Below are 22,176 nucleotides of genomic sequence, written 5' to 3'. Positions count from 1 at the left end.
TGGTATCCATTGTTATTGCTTATACAACAATTTTTTATAAATATTTGATTTCTTTTGGATTTCATCTATAATTTCAAATTTTAAAATGTTTCATTTCTTTATTTTTTATAATAAATATACAACCACGTGTTGAAAACAATAAACAATTTTTTATTAAACCAAAATAATAGTAATGCAAAACAGTTGTTTACAGCAAAACTCAAATAACCATCTGTTCTGTGTTTTCAGAAAAAAGTTAAAATAAATAGGACAGAGTATGACTGTCTGTACTATACAGTAGTATTTAGTAATTACTAGGAAAAATAAAAAGATGACTATCAATTTAAATTTTAAAGTAAAAATATTAAAGATACAAATAATGATATTAGTAGCAATTTATTATCATTAAATGGTTTAATATTTTAATTAAATAATATATTATTAAAACATTATATATAAATTATTTCAAACATTCAAATTTGATATTCATCTTATCTCTCTAATTTAAGAAATTATAATTTAAATTATTAATTTTGATATTAATAATTTTATGTTAGCTTAAAGATTTTACTATTTATGTGTGGCACGAGACATAAGTTTGTCATACTTTTATTGGGATGTATAATGTATATCCGGGCTAATTATTTTATTCTAAAATATATATAATAATCTTTGTAAATGTTATTTTAGAATATTATTTTATTTAAATTAAACTTTGAAACAAGATATTTAAAATATATATATATTATTAAATTTTTAAAAAAAAAACTTCAAACTCAAATCTAACTTCAAATATTGGTATTTCATAACCAAACATGTTTTTAAACTTTCAAAATCTCAACTTCAAATTCACGAACCAATCTATCACCAAAATTGGATAGAAGTTTAAAATCAAAAAATTAAAATATCAAGAATAGTCCAATAGACTAAAGTACTAAACAATTTTGAATTTAATTTTAAGATTATTTTCTTTGATATACAAGTTAAATACACGTAGATACACAAGTTATATGTAGATGTCTATGTGTTGATATAAAAAAATTATAACCAAACAAAAACTTACTAAACCGAAAAATAAATAATTTGTAATTTAATATCAAAATTTTAATATTTAAAGATTTTTTTCAAATTATTAAACTATATTAATTTGTTTAATTAATAGACTACTTTAAAAACAGAAACATGTTAGGGTAGTACTAATGTATGTTTCATAGTTTATGCTATAACACATTATAATATGTAGTATTTGTTCTCTTACTAAAAAAATATGTTATACAGCACATTACAATGTCACGAGATATCTATACCGTGTCTAATCGAGCATATTTGTTTTATCAATATTAAAACAAAAATAGTTGGCGAATATCATTTAAAATGTAACAGTTGAACGTGTTATATTTTTATCTAAGTTTTTTTTTCTTAAATATTAATAACAACAAACTAGACTAATTAATTAAATTAAGAAATGTCTAAAATTACAATGTTATATCTATATCTCTCATGTTGTCATAAATTTTGTATGACCTCTAACACGTGTAGAATAGAAAATTCACTTTCATTACACAGATAGTTATTTAAAACAAAATAAAATTTAAGGGACCCAAATAAAAGAAGTAAAGTTTGGAGTTTAATTTGAAATTTTATAATATTTGAAAGGAGTTTTTCATTTATTACTAGACTTCAAATTTGATTTGATTCAATAAATGATACCCGTCAACAAAACAGAGGAAACAGGTTGGCTCGTGACGCAGGTGTCGGTTTTAGGTTAAACCACAACACCACACGGTCCCTTAGTGCAGCGCAATCAGTTGTTGGTTGTAAATTTAGTATTAAGGTCCCCCTTTTTGCATATTCGCCTTGTTTGGTTAAGTTTTTTCATCTCGATTTTAACGAAGAAATTGTGAAAAAACCTAATGTAACAAATAAGTAAATCAAACAGAACTTTTCTCCATTCACTCATCCTAGATTATAAATAAGGTCTATAGTCTCTTCATAAATCTCACCTCTGGTCATCGGAAACAGAACATGTCTAGCTTTCTTTCACTCCTTCAGATCTTCATCGGTTTTCTGTCTCTTCTCTCTCTTGTCCATGGACAAGATGGGACCTGGATCAATGCTCAGGCCACCTTCTACGGTGGCGGAGATGCATCTGGAACAATGGGTATGTCTTATATGTCAAAAAGAATTAATTTTAATATGGGATATGTCTAATTTTGTTTATACGGCGGCGCGTGCAGGTGGCGCGTGTGGGTATGGGAATTTGTACAGTCAAGGGTACGGTACAAGTACGGCGGCGTTGAGTACGGCTCTATTTAATAATGGGTTAAGCTGCGGTGCATGTTTTGAAATAAAGTGTGTTCAAGATGAAAAATGGTGTCTTTCGGGTTCAATTGTTATAACCGCTACCAATTTCTGCCCGCCCAACAACGCCTTACCCAGTAATGCAGGTGGGTGGTGCAACCCGCCACTCCATCACTTTGATCTATCTCAACCCGTATTCCAACAGATTGCCCGTTACAAAGCTGGCATTATTCCGGTCAATTATAGAAGGTATAAATATATGTCCATTTTTTCTCTTTTCTTTATGTTGAATGATGACGTCATATTAGACAGTTTTTGACAGCCTTGATATGTCACAGGGGACATTTGCATGTGTGATTTTTATCAAATAAACCCCAGATCTATTGTTGAAGGATCAAATTAACTTATAATCTCTATTACTATTATAGGGTTTCATGCAAGAAGAGTGGAGGAATTCGGTTTACTATTAACGGACACTCTTACTTCAACTTGGTTTTGATCACCAACGTTGGCGGAGCAGGAGATGTACATGCAGTTTCAATCAAGGGGTCGAAAACCGAGTGGCAACCGATGTCAAGAAACTGGGGGCAAAATTGGCAATCGAGCTCTTATCTTAACGGTCAAGCCCTGTCTTTCAAGGTTACAACTAGCGATGGACGAACCGTGGTCTCAAACAATGTGGCTCCGCCGAACTGGTCGTTTGGACAAACCTTCGCGGGCGTTCAATATAACTGAAGAAAACTACTTATTTCCATCTTGAAGAAAACTACTTATTTCCATCTTTTGTTTAAAATGTTCTAGTTTTAATTAAGTTGTTGAGTCATCTATATATTTGCAGTTATATGTAATATATAGAACTAATGACGGTTCTATGGTACTTATCTTAAGAGTTCTAATTAAGAGTTTTATATCAAATTAAAAGTTAGAACCAACAAAAAGGTGTGGGCTTGGTTTTAAAATGGCCGTAAATTTGGTTGTTTATGAACAACGGGGGGCCTGTCTTATATGTTTTTAGGACAAAAATGGGGTTTCTGTCTTATATGTTTTTAGGGCAAGCTCTTGTTTTTTTTTTTATTGGGTTTTAAGTTGGGGATATGTGTCATGTCTTTTCATAAGGTGTCATTGTCATGTGTGTGTTTTTTTAAATAAATTTCCTTAATGGATTATGAGTCAAAAATGTGTGTAATTGTTCTTATTCCTTATCTTAATTTGGTATCCTAAGTTTGATATTGAGAAAATCTTAATTGTTGGTTAATATCCATCTAAACCAACTCATTAATCTTGTATTTAGAATTTACAAATCATATTCTCATATGGAAAAGTTGTTTAGAATGATTATGATGAACTGTTTTTTTAGATTTTTCTCGAATTTTATCCTAAAATTCAAATATTATTTCATATATCATTCCAACTTAATCAATCATTTTATATATTTAAATATTAAAATGATTCTTTATTTAATTATATAAAATTAATTTATATTTAAAATTAAAAAATATTTTTAATTTTTTAGCTTTAAAAACTAATTTTGTTTTTAAATTTAATAAAACAATGTTTTTTAGGATAAAACTCAGAAAAAAAAATCAATAACGTTTGAGGTGGATTTTAAGAAGAAAAAAAAATGCAAAGAGTATTTCGGTTATTTTCACATGTATCTATAAAATTACCAAATTAACAATATTTAATTAAGATGAGATTAAACTAAATGTTTTGAATTTATAACATTAATTTAATTAATTGTTACCCAACTTGATATATTGATAGATTTAAACCTTCTAAAATCTCATCAATTAATTAGACAGATCAAATTAAATAGATTAAGCAAACATATTCATGATCTTGATCTCTCTATTTTTCTAGCGACCTGTTTGGATTTAGTTGCTAGCAAATGTTTGAACAATGGTAGAATGCCATGGATCAGAGAGATGTTGCAACAAATTATCAAACGGACCCTTACCCGTCACATTATTATGCACCACAAACCCTAAAAACGCCAACATAGCCAATCTCCCTACATCAAATTAAGAATAAGAGAACAAAATTAACAAAATGAATAAAATTTAAGGACTATTATATATATTATTTTATCCTCACCATTAGCAATTTCCTTCTCTTTAGCCTCTTGTGTAGGAGCAAAGCTTAATGGGTTAAAAATCCCACCCGGATATCCGACTTCATTGGGTGGTAATTTATAACTTTTAAAAATAGGGTCTTGATTTACACTTCCCGAGTTCTTTATATCTTGCCATCTTCGGATCTCAACATAGTGGAAAAGGATGAATTCGATCACGAAAAGGGTTGATGATGATGCGAAATATTCTTGTTTTCCAGCATCATACCATTTTGGTACGTTTAAGATTCCGGTGGATGTAAGTACCTCCGGTAGTAACATTCCGGCGACTCCAAGCATTGCCCATCGCCCGTTTACTAGCTCCGCTTGCACGAACCATCTTAGGTTTTCCGGGTCCTCTGCTAGACCCAATGGGTCAAACCCGTTGTCCCCTGCTAGACTGCAACATATCAATCAATGTTAATTATTTGATATATATATATATAACATATATATATTTAATTTTTAATTTTTACTTATAACCCAATATTTTTGATATTTTGAAATTTTATTTATTCATCCAAATATTAAAATACCCTTCATTTAATCAGTTTTATTTCACCTATTTAAATGTTACAATCATCAATAAACTTTAAATAAAAAATTCAAATAACAAACAAAGAAATTCCAATATTTATGTATATATATTATTTTTTAGTAATGGTATATTAGTTGTTATAATGTAAAAAACAAAACCAATTAAAGTAATTTATTAAAATATAAATATAAAAAATTTATTTAGACATTTATAATAAATATGATGATTTATTTCTGTAAAAACATAAATACATTTACAGTTTGGTTGATGGGCCGAATAGTAAATAGTTATATTAGTGCAAAGTTCCAACCCATATAGATAATCTACCTATATGTTAAGATTAAAAATATGAGTTTTTGTTTACTCTTAAGAACACTCAAAGGTTATCGATAAAGGATTGGAATGCCTAAACCTACTTACTTAAATCAAACATTCCGATCTAAGACTAGATCTAAGAGATTCAAGATTGAGAGAAAATTCGAAAAATTACTTAATCAACCGTTTTTTATTGCAAATTAATGTATGTTTTCACAGCTTTAGAGATAAGGACTAATCTAGATTAAAGATTCTAATACAAAAAAAGCTTCTTAAATATCTTATAAGTGGTGCTCGATAATTTTTCATCAAAGTTTTCTCAATTTCTTTGTTTTCTCTTCTTTAACTATACATTATTTTTCATGGATCATTTAAATCAAATGTGATTCCAATCGGCCTGGTTCTTTTACCTGCCATTGAGGTAAATTGGTGAAGCCAAACCAGGTAGCCATTCACCTTTCTTGGCTTCAATTCTCAATGGGCTAATGGAAAACGCCGGATTCAAGGAGATTTCTCTGTTTAGCTTGCCGGAGTAACCAGTGAGGAACCTTGATTTGGTAGTGCATGGCCGGAGGGCGACGGCGGCCATGGATGCTTGTGTGGTGACGGTTGCCATTTTTTTTTTTGGCAAAAGTCTTTTGAGAAGGTTGGAAAATGAGAATGGACATATTTTTTTGTAAGTGGAATATTTGTAGTATTTGATTTGTGTTATTCTAGTGGATATGGTTGCTTGTGTATTAGAAGTAGTACATTACTTAGATTTTTGGGGATCCAACGGTTGTGAGGAATTCGGATCAGCCAATGAGAAGCAAATATGTCTCATCCTTATCCTTGAAGATGACTGTTATATCTTCAAATCTTTTTTTTTTTAGTTGTTGTTGGATATGAATATATGCCAGGTTGGCATATGTATTGGGGAAGGTCACTAACACGTGGACAACTTTTCTGTCCCAAGTTAAATTAATAAAAATATTTCTAATTGAGAAATGGTATCATCATGTTAATTCTTTTTTAATTTTCAAAAATTTCATGATAATGGTATTTAGTTTTATCTGTTTATATAAGGAAATACAAAATTAAGTTATTGCATGTTGGTTTAAGAATTAGTTTTAAACTTTTAGTTTATTGGTTAGTTTCTATCTGTTTAATTGATTCTATAATAGCGATGTATATTAGTTTTGAGAAATAAAAGACAATTATAATTCATTAGTTGAAAATTTAATTATATTAAAACAAATGTTCATGTATCAATTATAAGTTCCAACTAAATTATGTAATATATTTTTTAATTTTAACTATAATAAGTACCTTCACTAAACCGAGCTTAGGTCGTCAATTATTCAGTTTGGTCAGTTTTACTTGTACCCTAAATTTTAATGCTTTTTAGAAGATCTTAGGATCCAATTCTTTTGTTTTGTTATTTTTTTTTTGTCATATGTCTTTTGTTGTGTGTAAAGATATCATTTTTTACATCACTACTAGCAGTTAGATATCAACAATGGTGTACTGTTTTCCATTTTTATAAACCTACCTCAGAACATGTCAAACCAAGCATAATGAGCTCCAAAACTGTGCGGATCGTCGATCCTGTCTTATTACAATGGTTTCTCCAACATGAACAAAAGAATAGAAGAAGATTAAGAATACAAAAAAATGAATACATTTGTAATATGCTAGTATAATTAGTTTTAATTACAAACAAAATCTCCACTATACAACTTTATCCTTGCACCTACCTCCAAATCGGGTTTCTTCCAATGTTTAACGTTGTTGCTGAAACAAAAACAAAAACAAGACAAATTTGAGAGAACGAGATTGATAAACATGACAAGAATTGAGAGTTACCCGCCTGTTCAAATGACTTTTGACCAAAAATAGAGATAGGACAAGGATCGGGCGGATGAATCCAAGCAGTCTGAGTAGGAGGAATGTTGTCGAAGATAGGCTGCTGTCCATGGGTCGATCCAAAGCCCTCGTCAAAGTGAAAATCCAAAGGGTGGTGGTGGTTATTATGACAGTTAATCCCAGTTTCAGACTTCATTTTATTTGTTTCATGTAGAACTAAATTACTATAAGGATTGTAAGAAAATTGGTCTCTCATAAACATACTCAAGCATGAACCATCATCAAGCGACCCGCATTCCTGTCCCCTGTTATCAACTTGTCCATTCGTATTATTCTTTATCTCGTTTCTGCAATTCTCAATGTAACCGGAGTACGTTTGAATTGATGGATCTGAACTGCAACCGAACTCTCTATACCAAAACAACACAAAAAAACCTTAAATTAAGGATCTTTCTTTAATTTGATCAAAGCCCATGTAATAAGTATTAACTCACCTCTGAGAAAGAAAATTGGGCTCAATCGACATTGTCATGTGTTGATCCTCGTTAGAAGAAAGCCATGATAATGGTTGGCCTTCTGATGTTCCAGCCATTGTTAAAGGCATGCACATCCCAGTCCGGAACTGCGATTAAGGGATAAGGGAAACGCGGTTATGCTACAACAATGAAGAAATTTAGGAAAATGGCCATTTACCTGGCTTGTGGATTCCATTGACATTAGTGGGAATTTTGCGAAATTTTCCTGCAAAATTATGTAAGAGCATTCAACAAGTTAACATAATTTCTCATAATCAATATTAATAGATGGTTTTGAGTGACTTTTGAGGTCATCTCTAATCATATTCTATAATAACATATTTTGAAAAAGGAAATTAGATTATAAGAATATGAAGAAACCCTATGTATTCGGATTCGATTGAGTGATTCCTTTAGGGAATCTTCCATCTGCATAAGATGTTCAACATTGTCAACTTTTTCAGGACTACTCCAACAGCTGATGAAAATTCAAAATGAAAAAATAAGTGAAAAAAATATGAATGAGAATTGCAAACAACTAAATTTAGGCACCTCAATCTTCTATGCACTTCTGTTAATTGTGCCTTCAATGTCCTAACTTGATTGGCTAATTCCTAAATATGAGCAATGAAAATCATATTGAAGAGTAATAACAAACAAACGAAGCCAATTGTAATTCAAAAGACAAGAACTTACCTCAATTGATCTAACCCTGCCCGAAAAAACAATTTAAAGATCATAATTCATCTTACAAACAACTGTTAATGCTAGTAGACAAACACAAAGTTAAGACACACCTTGAACCCAAAAACTCTTGTATATTCACGTCATGATCCATCTTCTTAAAGGTTTTCTTCAGTGCCTACATTCTCAAATAGAAGATCAACTATGAAAAACAAAACCACCCCAAATAAGTAAAAAATCCTTCTAATTCTGATATGTATGAGATCTTACTTCAAGGCTCTCAAGTTTCCTATTCCAAGAAAAAGAAAGAAAAAACTGTTACATGACAATGAATGAATCTCCAACATGAAGAACATAAGAGTAAACCAAATGAAAAAAAAAAAACCTTTTCGCCCTTTCTTGGGGCGTTAGCTGAGCAAATTTTCCAATAACCTCTTCAATATTGCTGAAGTAATAAACAAAATGATTCTAAGCTAGCAATTTACATGTGTCTATGTTGGCCATCATTATGATGATACATACCTGCGTTCTCCACGGAATAATGTTGGTTTTCCAGTAGGCGAAAACATGAGAAGTATAATTTCTATGTCGCATAGTATCGACAGTTCTTGAGCTTTCTTCAAAATTCCATTTCTTCTTTTTGAATATGTCACTTGTCTATTTGCAGTGTTCTCCAATCTCTTTATTTTCAACTTAACCCTTCCCATGACTCTAAGAAACTAAAACCAATAGCACTTTCTCCACCATTATTATTTTATATGTGAGTTATTCCATTTATCAGTTCAATTGCCCAAATTCTATAAGAACATATTCAGATTCACACACAAACATATAAACATATAAGAGATAGATTAATGATTGTATAAAATGAAACATAAACAGAAGAAAAAAACAAGGAATGTTATGCAATACCTGAGAAGTCGAAAGGTGGTAGGAAAAAGCAGAGAGAGATTGGAGTATTTGATGAATTGAATTGAAAGCAACGGAAACTAACAAGGGGGAGAGAAATATGGTAACAGAAAATAAGAAATTGTGGATAAAGGGGAGGGTGAAGAAGAGAGAAGTGCTGTAATGTCGGTCGTGTGAAATCGACCGAGAGAATAGGGAGTGGACCTGGTCGCAAACATGTTACTATAAATTTGACATCTTCCTATGAGAATTTGTACATTGTCCATGTTTGTGTTCGGTTGGGTCTAGAGAAAGAGATGATCGGAGGGTAAGGACGTTCATCGGAGGAGCGCCCCGCCGGACCGAGAATTGTGTTGTACTTTCATTCTAACCTTGGATTATTTGAAAAATAAATAAAGAAGAGGTGAATCAAATTATGTTTTTTGGTTTTGGATTATTGAAATAATTCGAACCAAATCAAAATCTTGAATTAGAGTTGATTTATTTATTTTAACAGTATAGTTGAATGAGTTAGAGGTGCTTTTCAAAAAAATAGTTAAAATATTTCCGGCTTCATTTATTTCTTTCTCTGAAACTTCTTATGATTTCGGATCCCAAAATTAGCATTTTGGGTCCCGAAATTATGGTTTTAAAACCTTAAAGTGTGGTTTCGATACTCGAAAGGCTGGTTTCGGGACCCGAAAATACCATTAAACTAATAAATATAAACATTGTTAATTACCTCGCACTCTTATCATCTTCATTTGCAAAAATGAACCCCATAATGATTTCATCTCGATAATTTATTTGGGCAGACTCAAAGTAAGGTTGATTTCTTTCCTTGTTCTTCATCATATATGGAGATTGAAGGCGTGCCGGAATTTTCGCATTCCGCAAGGGATTTTTTCTTCTGACTTTTTCTTTAGCCACCAATTCTGTTCTTTTGACTAACCACCACTTCGAGTACTCCCTCTGTTGGTACCCCACTTCGGGTACTCCCTCTTTTGGTACCCCCACTTCGGGTACTACCTCTTTTGGTACTCCCTCTTTTGGTACCGCTCTTTTGGTACTCCCTCTTTTGGTACCCCCTCTTCGTGTACATCCTCTTCGTGTACCATATCTTCGTGTAAACCATCTTCATTTTCTGCAGTGGGTGTTCGATCTTTGAAGTATTTGTGTATGGCATCCCTAAAAAGTTTATTATTGTCCATGGCTTTGTATAAGATATCCATGACGTTGTCATACAATGACGTTGTGTCCCAGACGGAACTTAAATTTGCCAAATTTCTAGTGGCTTTTTCAAACATCAGGGTGGCTTTAGAAATGAAAACCAAACGCTCTATAAAAGTCGCACACCGAAGTGTTGCTGTGTTTAGAGGTGTTATCTTCAGAGGTGGTGAATTCATATGTGGAAAATTCATAGGCGGTGAATTCATAGGTGTTGCCTTCTTAGGTGTTGCCTCCTTAGGTGCTGCCTTTTGAGGCTCAAGCACCCCCTTATATGCATCCTCGTTCGCCCCCTATCTTGATATGTCTTTTCGTATTCCCCCTCATCCCCATCTGTCTCCTCGTTTTGAAGAGGTGATAGTGGAATGCATCCAACATTGCTTCCACGTCCGAATCCTCCATTTGCCCACTCTGTATCTAGCCTAAACTTCAACTTTGTGTCATTCCAACATGACAGTATAGGAAATCGACGTTCATCAACTCCTCCCAGTTCAGGGTTGCTCACCCTATATACGTAGCACAGCTGAAAATAAAACATACATATGTTAAAACCATTTATTTTTACAACCAGGAAAATAAATTAGTGATAACTTACAATAAGGAACGTCTGTGGTCCTTGGAAATGTCGTTTTTATCCGCCTTCCATTTTTCACATGATTTAACTAATCCTTCAAGTACAAATTTGCACCAATTGAACTTTTTGATATTATCAACATCTGAAATAGATTTTAGAATTCTAAATCTGCAAGTAAAAAAAACAGATTTGAGAATTATTTAATAATGCATATACCATACATATATGTTGTCAGCTGCAAGTGAAAAAACAGAAATGAGATATACCTGGTTAGTTGACCCAGGTGATCACACTAGAGAAAGCAGCTGACAACAAATAATACGAAGTCTATCTTGAAATTGTTGTCAGTTGTTTTGTTCTGCATGATTTTCATTGGCATATCAGTCATTATAGGGGCGCCATTAACAGGGCTACCCCATGGAGTCCTATATGCCTTCAAATTGTCATCGGTCTCGTTATGCTCGTATTCTACAATGTCCAATTCCCTTATGTGGAGACCCAATATGATTTGAACATCCTCTTCTTCGATCTTCACTTCTTCGCCACTCTCTAAGGTGAATGCACATTTAGTATAGTCAAATTGTCTGACTAGATAACGAGAGATTTCTCCGGGGTATCTTGAAAGCGATAATGATAGGAGAGAGCCAAAGATTATTAACTTCACAGCCTGTTTTTGTTCATTAGACAGCAGTTGAAGAAGATTGAAAAGCCAAAAGACGAGGTCCTAGTTAAAAACAAGTTGTGGGGGGCTGCTTTGGGGCTACTTTAGTTTCTTGGGCATTCCTTTAACATTTACTTGCTCTACAAAAACAAAAGATAAGCATTTAAAAACCACAAAGTAGATAGATAATCAAATAAATGAACCAATTCGGGTCCTGAAACTACGGTTTCAGGAAAAGAAACCATCATATTGTGTCCTGAAAGTGTTGTTTCGGGACCCGAAAGTGTGGTATCTTATTCTGAAACCACACTTTCGGGTCCCAAAACCACAGGTCCCGAAACAATACTTTCGGGACACAAAATGCACCAAACTTCAAGGACACTATGGATATCAAAAACAATATAGCCCTAAACCATATTTTCGGGTCCCGAAACCACACTTTCGGGACAAGAAACCAAACTTTCGGGATACAATATACATCCAATTTCAGGGACACTTTATGGATATCAAAAACAATATAACTATAAACCATACTTTTGGGTCTCAAAACCACATTTTGGGACAAGAAACAACCATTTCGGGACCTGAAACCACACTTTCGGGACCCAAAATTACACTTTTAGGTCCCAAAACATCACTTTCGGGACAAAAAACCTCACTTTTAGGATAAGAAACCACCATTTCGGGACCCTAAATCATACTTTTGGGTCTTGAAACCATACTTTCAGGACACAATATGCAACTAATAAACCTTTTGGGACATAATATATCAAAAACGTTTCTACGCTATATACTTTTCTATCGTGAAACCCTAATCGCTAAACCCTAACCGATATCAAAATCATCTACGTTTTTAAAAGATAAGAATTCTTATTTACTTTGGAGTCCTTGGAGATCTTGGAGTCTTGTCGGGCGATGTACTTGGACCAACACCAACCTGAAAAGAAGAGTAATATGAACATGGACCTACCCTAAACCTAAATGAAGGGAGTGAAGATACACGAAGGAGAGCTTCAAAACTTACCATTTTTGATCGGAAGAAGATGAAGAAAAGAGAAGAAATCGGGATGCCGGAGCGGAGAGCCAAATCGCTAGATAAGAAAGAGAACGATAGCTAGAAATGAGAAATGAAAAGAAGAAAGAGAGGGAACTAGGAACTGAAACATTTTCTAATATTTATATATATATATATATATTCTCTCTCCCTGCCACGTAGAATTCGAGACCTTGCTTTCGCTGAAGTTTCGTTGGGTTTATCATTTCTCAAATTAAAAAAACAACACTGACACAATTAAAAATACTGTAATTTGACATAAATAAATTGCAGAAACCTTTTAAGTTTTTTTAATTAATATAAATATATATTAAAATTAAAAATAAATATATATTTTTCCATCTTTTTTTCATGAGTGGAATTGACCTTCTCCTTCGAAGAAGCTATTTAATTTATATATTTTTAGTATAAATATTTAAAATGTATTTATATATAATGATAAAATAATAATAATTTAAGATAGATGTAATTTTAGTATTTTGAGTAATTAATTGATCGATACTATGAAAAAGACGAGGAATGGTATGATATTTTAAGGTTATGGTTATTTAAATAGCTTTACCTAATTGTGTAAATAGTTCGGTCAATTTTTTTATCGAAAAAATCATCATAACTGTTGGTGTCGGTTTTTCAAAATCTTAATATGTCGTTTGACGGTTATAGGTCGGTTCGGTTTGATCGGTTATAAAATCGGTTTAGTCGATTTATTAGTTTAATCATTTGAAAAAATAATAAATATATATAATATAATAATTAAAGATTAAATAATTAGTTAAGTTTCGTACCATTTTTAAAATATATATATATATATATAATATAATAAATTAAATAATAAAAAAATCAATAAAATTCTAATAAATTAAATAATAAAAAATATTTAACTTAAAAAATATATATTAAAATATTAATTAAATAATTTTGAGTTTAAGAAAAAAAAAATTAAATATACAAAATAATAAATATGTGTGATTAGATTCGAATCCTGAACCAAAAGAAAACTTATGTTCCTTACCACTAAGCAAAAAAAGACATATGTTTAAAAATATATCAAAACACATGTATATACGGTCGGTCGGTTAAACTGTCCGTCTTTTTATTATATAAACTATCAACCGAACCGGTCAGGGTTGGTACAGGAATTTTAAGCCGAGAACTCGGTTCGGTCGTGTTAGATTAAGTTAAAGAAAGAAAAAGGGAGAAAATTATTAAATTAAGATTAAAGAGGAAATCGTTACTCAAGTTGAAATATGAAAACACTTTAATTGATTAAAATGAACTTAGGATAATTAAAATCAATACGACATAATTTTGATGATGCGTTGATAAATAAATAAAACTATGTTCTACAAATGTTTTAATGCGCAGGTAAATTTGAAGAGGCGTTGGCAGCAGGTTGCCAACAGTAGAGCTGACTTCAGCACGCTGGCAGAAAACTTGTTCAAGAAGCAGAGTTGAAGAGGCGATGGCAGCAGCCTTGCTCCAACAACAAAGTTGAAGAGGCGTTGACAGCAGTCTTGCCCCAATAGTATTGTTGAAGAGGCGCTAGCAGCAGCCTTGCCTCAACATCAGAGTTGAAGAGGCGCTGGCAGCAGCCTTGCTCCAACAGCAGAGTTGAATAAGCATTTGCAGCAACCTTGCTCCAACAGTAGAGATGAAGAAGCGCTGACATCAGCCTTACTCCATCAACACAGATGTGTTGCGCTAATAGCAGAGTAGCGAGTAGCAGTGTTGCGTCAACAACTGTGTTGTGCTAACAGATGAGTAGCCAATAGCAGACTCACGAGTTGTAGAGCTGACGTTAGTAGAGATGAAGATGCGCTAATAGCCGAGTATTTAACAACAACGTTACGAAAACAACAATGTTGCGACAACAGCAGTGTTGCGGCAACAACATTGTTGCGGAAACAGTTGTTCGTCAGCAGACTTCCACAACCAGCTTAATACGCCAAAAATGTACAACTGCCACGTACACGATTATTCTACTAGCCCAAACAGTACTATCCAGTGCACCACGTTCTACCGAATATTCCATCAAGTCCGCGCACTACAATCATGTACGTCATGCACCAACGAATATTATTCTTATGCGCACTACCCCGTACATCAGGTGTACAACAAATGAAAAGCTTACACGTATCTATGATATTTTTTATGCTTGATCTCTCTTGTGTCTCGATTCTCTAGTTCTCTTTGACTCATTTTCGCTATTAGGAAAATCATTGTTCAAGCTATTTTATAAATCATAACGTTACGCTGAGCGATAATTTCTTGTATTAGTTGATAGTAATCTTAGTATTGTAAGTTGGACAGAATGTTGTCTGTTCAATAGAGAGTATGATAACTAGGAGTTCAGAATAGACAAGTGTTAAGACTTGTGATCTTAGTGGGTTTGTGTAGAGACCATACAAATCAAAGTCTTCTAGTGGAGTCCTTCTGAAAATATAAGAAGGGGTGACGTAGGAGTTTTATCTCTGAACATCCATAAAATCTTGTGTTATTTCATGACTGCTTTTTATAGTCTTATATATGTCGCTTCAAATCTTGCAAGCATTTTCCGCACTTGAAACTATTCAAGAGCTTGCTACGATTTGTCGAAAAATAGAAACAAAATTTCAATCTCTAACAGGATTAAAATCACATAAAAGTCAAAAATACAACAACAATATTCAACCCCCTTCTATTGTTGTAGTCGATCCTAGCAAGTGGTATCAAAACGAGGTTTTCTATTCTCAAGCAACTGTAGAAAACTGAATCATGTTTCTCCTAAACAAATCTCAATATTCTCAAAGGAAGATTATGATGACTGGAAGATCAGAATGCAAACACACTTGGCGAATAAAGATGATGATATATGGTATGTTATCACTAACGGTCCCATGAAGATTTATAAGGTCAGTGCAACCACAACTATAATTGAGGGTGATCTTGAGATGAAGAAGAAGCTTAGATACGAGTGGATTACTAAAGACAAGAGGAAAGTCAACCTCGACAACGTGGCCAAAGATATTCTTTACAAAACTCTGGACAAGAACATGTTCAGCAAGATCAAGTCATGTTCTACTACCAAAGAGATTTGGGAGAAGTTGGCTCAACTCTGTGAAGGCAACGACCAAACAAAAGAAAATAAGCCGATGGTTTCCACACAAAAGTTCGACAGTATCAAGATGCGTCCTAGAGAGACTATGACTGAATTCGACGAAAGATTCAGCAGCAGTCATTGAACTCTCAACTTTGGGAAAGACATATAGCAATAGAGATGTTGTTATCAAAGTTATGAGAGATTTTCCTAGAGAATGTGATATCAAGACGATGGTTATGAGGGAATCTAAATACCTCAATAAGATTGAGTTGTATGATCTGTTCAATGATCTTAAAGCCTACGAGTTTGAAATAAACTTAAGGAATGAAGATGAGTCATACACGTCCATCATAACAAAAGTACTGATGACTGTTGAAGAGTCACCAGCTTCGACAGCTGTGAAGTCTGCTGAAAAAGATCAATGAAGATGCTATGTCATTATTTGTCAAGACGTTTGGCAAATTCATGAGGAAGAATCATTTTAACTCTAATTCAAACAGAAATAATTATAAAAATGAATCAAATGCTAACTTAAAATACTTTAACTTTGATAAACCAAGTCACTTCAAGTCTAACTGCAAAAAACTAAAAAGGGATGACGTCTTTTGATAGGAGGAACAAGAAAGAACAAAAAACTCTACTGGATGAGGAAAGTAAGAGAAAATGGGCTGACAGTAACTCAAATGAGAGCTCATCAAGTGAAAGTGAGGACAAAAGTGTCAAATGCTTCATGGCAAACGACAATGAGGTATTTGACTTCACCTCTGACAAATTCACAAGAGATGATTTAACCATTGCATTCAATGACATGGTCATTGAGTACAAGAAACTGTCAGATTCTTTTAATAAAATAAATTTGAAAAATAAATTTGATAGTACAAGTTTTTCAACTCAAACCATTGAACTAGCAGTTTTGAAAAACAAAATAAATGAGCTCTCGGTTGAGAATGAGAAGCTCAAAGAAATAATTCAGACTTTTTCTGCTGAAAATCAAAGATTAAACTATGTGGTTAGTTCTTGGACGAAGTCAGAAAATGCTGTCAAGCAGCTGATTCAGTAGTAAAGGCCTGCCGGATACAAATCCGGTCTAGGATTTGTTGGGGGAAATCCAACTAAGTCCAGTAACAAGTTGAACCTAGTAAAAGGCGATTTTAATCTCATAAGCTTTGTCAAGGGAAATTTAACTGATAGTGGAACTTACCGAAATTGTGTTGAATTGACTTTAAAAGATGAAGTTATATATGTTAAGCCGATTGACCAAAAGTCAAACTAGCTTAAGCCCAAGTATAGGGCAACTGTCTGGTCTGGCAAACAAAAACTTGACAAAAAGTTAAGAAGTTTTTATCAAAATTCATCTTCTAAAGTTAAGGGATCATCAGCAGGAAGGAAGACATCTACCGAGTTTAAATCATATGCACTATTAACAACGCAAAGTGAAAGATCCATAAAAATAACTCAAATATGGATCTCCAAGGGACTGATTAACCATGGACCTAAATGAATATGGGTATCAAAGTTGTAAATGTATATATATATGTGTAGGTAAATAAGGACAACTACCTGGATGACTCTATTTGGTATCTGGACAGAGGCTTCTCAAGGCAGATGGCAACAGTCGGCTGCTGACAGACATAACAAAGGGCACAGGACTAAAGATCACCATCAATGATAATAGTAAAGATAAAAATGTGGGTAAGGGTAAGATTGTCCACGATAACCTTACTATTAATAATGTGTTAGTAGAAAATCTATGTTATAACTTAATTAGTATAAGTTAGATGTGTGATAACGGGTACATAATAGATTTTCAAAAATATACATGTCTTGTTAAAGATCAGTAGGGGAACACCCTATTGACAAGAAGTAGAATAGGAAATTCATATAAGATGAACTGGAAGAATAAAACGTGTGACCATGTATGCATGTTTGCTAAAAATGATCAAAACTAGTTGTTACATAAAAGACTAAATCACCTAAACTTTAAAACAATTAACAGCATTTGTTCAAAAGATTTTATAACTTGTATTTCTAAACTGAAATTTAGTAAAGATAAGGTTTGTCCAGCTTGTCAAATAGGCAAACAGGTTCGATCAACTTTTAAAAACAAAGGAAATATCCAATCCGACAGGTGTCTGGAATTAGTTGCAGTTATTATATCTTGTGACTAAATTATTTAAAAGATTAATTATTAATTATTATTTTAAATAAAGAAAATGAATTAAAAATATTGAGCTACACCAAATTATGTTAAGTTATGTTGAGATGTTCCATTAGATTAGGTTTGTTTTTCAAGTGTGCAAACACTTTTACACATTTTGACGAGGAGATTGTTTCGTATTGCGATCTCCTTGATTCTCTGTCTATTATTCAGTTCGTCGATTTTTATTTGTGCGATCTCCTTGATTCTTGTTCAGTTCATCGATTAAAAACATCAACTTCTTTCTTGCTTCTTTTGATCTCTGGACGACGGATAAACTTTGACGATGACCAAGTCAGAAGATGCATTCGGAGTTGGCAACATTATGTTCCGTTGAGATCGTTTCGTTAGACTATGTTATTTTTCAGCAAATACTTCTACATTTTGACGAAGAGATCACTTCGAAGGTATGATAGTTATGTTGTTATTCTTTTATCTTCTTGGTCATACAAAAATAAAGTCCATCCTCTTTATTTGTTTGTTTTATACCAGTTGATTATTCATATTCTTTAGTCTCTGCCATAGTTGATTATTCATATTTTTCAATTACCTGTCCACAAAGGTGTTAAAAAAATGTCCACAAGGACTTCTTCTTTGTCTTATTCAAAAACTATTTGAGACTAAGGACAACTTAATCAACTAATACAAATTACAGTTAAATTCCTATTTATCATGTCCAGAAGTATGTGGGAAGCTGAATTTTTCAATTTCCCTAAAATAGGTTAATTGAACCATCTTTTGGATTTATTGTTTATTTAAAATACATTTATTCATGTATGGTTGATTATGGAATAAGATGAAAAATTGAAATCAATTAGTTGCCTCTTTCAACTATTTTTGAATGTTCATACATGGGATATACTATGAGTTAAAGATCATTATAGGTTTGGATATGTCATTTAGATTTCACCAAATTTAATAATATAAGTGGGTGGTATTATGAATGACTTCTATAAAGAACTCCAAGATTATAAGAAGCTGAAGCATTCATCCTATCCAATTTCACTACTTTTGTCAGAAGGCTTCAGCCAACAACTACCCTGCCTTCCCTCTTCCCTCAGAATAACTTCCATTGTGGTTTGGGATGTGCCTCAACTCAATTACTAGAGAGTTTGAGAAATCTCTAACAAATTATTTCTTCTCACTCTTCACTTGATGAATCAAACATGTTCAAAGTAAAAAAGATTAAACCCCATCACATCCTCTACTCCCCACCCACAACATTTCATATATAATCAATTGCCCATAAAACATAGATTTTCATTAGTAGTGAACAAAAATTTGTATACCCTTAAGATTCCATGTCGAAGAAGAATATTAGTTGATGCCTTCGCATTTCGAAATACATAATTGGGCATCCTGCCATCGAGATAAATTTATGTAAACTTTACCCAGATCATGTCATGTTTCTAATTCAAAATTTTTTCATCATTCATAATACAACCCTATAAACAACATGGTTAAATCTATGTAAGATTTTATATTCTTCTGGTCAATAGTTTTCTGTTTGGATCTCCACATATTTATCAATGGAAATGTATCTATTTTGGTATTCCTTTTAAAAAATTTCATCAAAATAAATTGTACTTTAACATTTATTCAGAGAGTGTAATTAATGATACATGTCTATTTTCTCTAATTTAACAATTTACATAATATTTAACATTACCCATAATAGGGCTGCATTTGAACCTATTAGTATTTTACCGTACAAATAATATTAATCGAAATAGTATTTTAATATATTGACTATAATTTTTAAAAAGTTGATGCTTACATAATTTACAAGATAAAATTCTGAATGTAGTGTTCAATGAAAAAAACATATTTTAAGTTTGTTTATAAGTTTATTGAAGTATGATGTCATGTTAAAATACCATTTCTATCTAAAGTTCCAATTGTGCTATATTGTCCTACCTATTTAAAGACATTATTTGGGAAGAATGCAAATTAGTTATCCCATTTATGAAAGAGTTTCACTTAGTTGTTCAACTTAAGCGTGCTATATCTTTGTAATCTATTAATTCATTTATTGATTTTATTTTTATCATGTTTATGTTATTTTAATAAACTTGTGATGATTCAATAAAATGATAGACAAAATGATTATGTACAAAAGAGATATTTTTTTAATTAATATATTATGTTCAAGTCGTGGAGAAATGCTTTGGAACTCAGAAACATAGTAATGTATTTGGTTATGGAGGTGGAGTAAAGCCAAAAGATCTAAGAGTACCTATTCTAACCAAACAACGGGTAAATATGAATAATGATTTGCTACAATCAAAAGTAGAGAACTTAGAAGTTAGAAGTTAAAGCTATAAAAGTGTTGTTAAAGAACAACTTCCAAGCTAATGTGCAATTGAGTGCATCAATTTCTGAGAATCTATAAAATAAGTCAAGGTTAGTTTTTACAATGTAAAACTTAGAAATAAATGTTCCCTAATTTCTATGTCAATGTTGAAGGGGCTGAATTTACCAACAAGTATAATGATGAAAATCTTGTTCAACTCAACAACAAGGAGTAATTAACAGATTTTGAGGTATAATGTCTTGAAATGACATAAAATTATATTTGCTGATTTTTTTGAAAAATCCATTGAATGTAAATGAGTAATATAATGATAGATAACATTATTAGTTGTAATTTTGTTTTTTCAATTCTAGATGTTAATTTCAAACGTGAGTTCTTTTAGGCATATTCACATATCTTATACAAGAATTAGGTCATTCCTACTTAACTGATCGGAATAAAATATTGAACTATAAATTCCAACTTTAGTTTTGGAATTCTGATTATCTTTCTTATACTTAATTCTAAACTAATAGGGGAACATAGATTTCGTGATTGTGAAGTGAGAAAATAGGAAATTTATCGAGTTCATTCCTTTCTAGATTTGGTAATGCTTTATCAGAATTATTTGGCTCTGCTCTAGATTTTCTTTCAGGAAAGTTATGTAGGTATTTAGTTTTGGATCTAATTGAACAAAACCTTTTTTTATGGTATTTAGTTTTGGATCTAATTGAACAAAGTATTTTTTATGTCTTCAATTAAGTTCATTATCAATTGCTTATCGTTTCAGCTCAGTACGTGGAATAACGTGGGATTTCATCTATTACATAGAGAATTTTTATATTAGTCATTTGGTGAAGCTAGTTGTTGTCTATGTTCTTGTATATCTTGGTGAGTTTTCAAAATATTGGTTAAGGAGTTTGGTTTTATTAAGAATCTTGGTTCATTCATATCATATCAACTTTTTTTGGTTGGTGTTGGGGTGTTTAATTTCACTAATAATCTTGAAATAGTTGTAATTTTCAATAGGGACTACTAAATTAGAACTATATTTTATCAATTGGTGAGTGTTTCACTAATAATCTTAAAATAGTTGTATTCTTCACTGAGAGAGTTTGGTTTCACTAATAATCTTGAAATAATTGTATTTTTTTAGTTTGGTTTCACTAATAATCTTGAAATAGTTGTATTTTTCATACAATATCAATATTTAACTATTGATGGTTAAGTATTTTATTAACTAAATCATTGATTACCAAGATTTAAATATTATGTACTTTATGATTACTAATAATATTTCACAGTTTGATCTTTGACAAGGATTACTTTGATGACTATAAATGATAATGCTAAAAGAAGATTTTGTAAAAGGGAGAAAATTGTTATAAGAGATTTAAACTTATATTTGATTTTATTTTGAACTCACTTTATAAGATTTAAAAATTATATTTGTTTATGATACAAATATTATGTTTGATTCTTTTGATAATGAAATGATTTAATTTAGTATTAAAAATTTATATTTTAATAAATTTGAACATTTTTATAGGTAAATTGATTTGGTAAAAAAATAGTAATTTATGTATATTTGGCTACAATAATTTATTTCAGTAATAACATTTTTAACCACAGTAATTTATTCCCGTTTCCATCTTTTAGCCACAGTAATTTATTCCCGTAGCCATCTTTTAGCCACAGTATTTATTCTTGTAGCTATTTTTTAGTTGCAGAACCAGTAGTGACGAATGGCAACGGGTCTATTTATTGTGGCTATTGATCTTTAGCGACAGTAAATTGATCAATAGAGACAGTAAACATCGTCGCTATTATCCTATTTTAAAATAGTGGAAGTTGCAGGAAAATGAAAAGATCTAGCGGTCTTTGTCCCTAAGGCTCCCTCCCTAGTGCAACAAACC

The 22,176-nt window shown here is 31.9% G+C and overlaps 4 protein-coding genes across 4 annotated transcripts; 1 reads left to right on the top strand and 3 right to left on the bottom strand.

Annotated features, from left to right (window-relative positions):
- Nucleotides 1-2,004: 2,004 nt before the first annotated feature.
- On the top strand, nucleotides 2,005-3,051 carry LOC124920364 (expansin-A15-like). The gene is made up of 3 exons (XM_047460838.1): nucleotides 2,005-2,140; nucleotides 2,217-2,529; nucleotides 2,709-3,051. Exons 1-3 carry the CDS (start codon nucleotides 2,005-2,007, stop codon nucleotides 3,013-3,015), a joined length of 756 nt encoding a protein of 251 aa, XP_047316794.1. The 3' UTR covers nucleotides 3,016-3,051.
- Nucleotides 3,052-3,976: 925 nt separating this feature from the next.
- Nucleotides 3,977-5,919, bottom strand: LOC124920362 (chlorophyll a-b binding protein 4, chloroplastic-like). Its single transcript, XM_047460837.1, has 3 exons — nucleotides 5,654-5,919; nucleotides 4,375-4,790; nucleotides 3,977-4,291 (listed from the first exon to the last, which is right to left on the bottom strand). The coding sequence occupies exons 1-3, from the start codon at nucleotides 5,857-5,859 to the stop codon at nucleotides 4,155-4,157; spliced, it is 759 nt and encodes a 252-aa protein (XP_047316793.1). The 5' UTR covers nucleotides 5,860-5,919; the 3' UTR covers nucleotides 3,977-4,154.
- A 1,056-nt stretch (nucleotides 5,920-6,975) lies between these two features.
- On the bottom strand, nucleotides 6,976-7,680 carry LOC124912668. The gene is made up of 3 exons (XM_047453317.1): nucleotides 7,583-7,680; nucleotides 7,089-7,498; nucleotides 6,976-7,016 (listed from the first exon to the last, which is right to left on the bottom strand). Exons 1-3 carry the CDS (start codon nucleotides 7,678-7,680, stop codon nucleotides 6,976-6,978), a joined length of 549 nt encoding a protein of 182 aa, XP_047309273.1.
- Nucleotides 7,565-9,036, bottom strand: LOC124920365 (agamous-like MADS-box protein AGL65). Its single transcript, XM_047460839.1, has 8 exons — nucleotides 8,810-9,036; nucleotides 8,673-8,732; nucleotides 8,558-8,576; nucleotides 8,401-8,465; nucleotides 8,300-8,315; nucleotides 8,156-8,217; nucleotides 7,782-8,081; nucleotides 7,565-7,710 (listed from the first exon to the last, which is right to left on the bottom strand). Exons 1-7 carry the CDS (start codon nucleotides 8,992-8,994, stop codon nucleotides 7,925-7,927), a joined length of 564 nt encoding a protein of 187 aa, XP_047316795.1. The 5' UTR covers nucleotides 8,995-9,036; the 3' UTR covers nucleotides 7,565-7,710; nucleotides 7,782-7,924.
- Nucleotides 9,037-22,176: the final 13,140 nt, after the last annotated feature.

The sequence above is a fragment of the Impatiens glandulifera genome, chromosome 1 (genome assembly GCF_907164915.1).
Source record: "Impatiens glandulifera chromosome 1, dImpGla2.1, whole genome shotgun sequence".
NCBI lineage: Eukaryota > Viridiplantae > Streptophyta > Magnoliopsida > Ericales > Balsaminaceae > Impatiens > Impatiens glandulifera.
The sequence above is the reverse complement of the archived record's forward strand: the minus strand, read 5'-3'. Positions and strand labels throughout refer to the sequence as shown.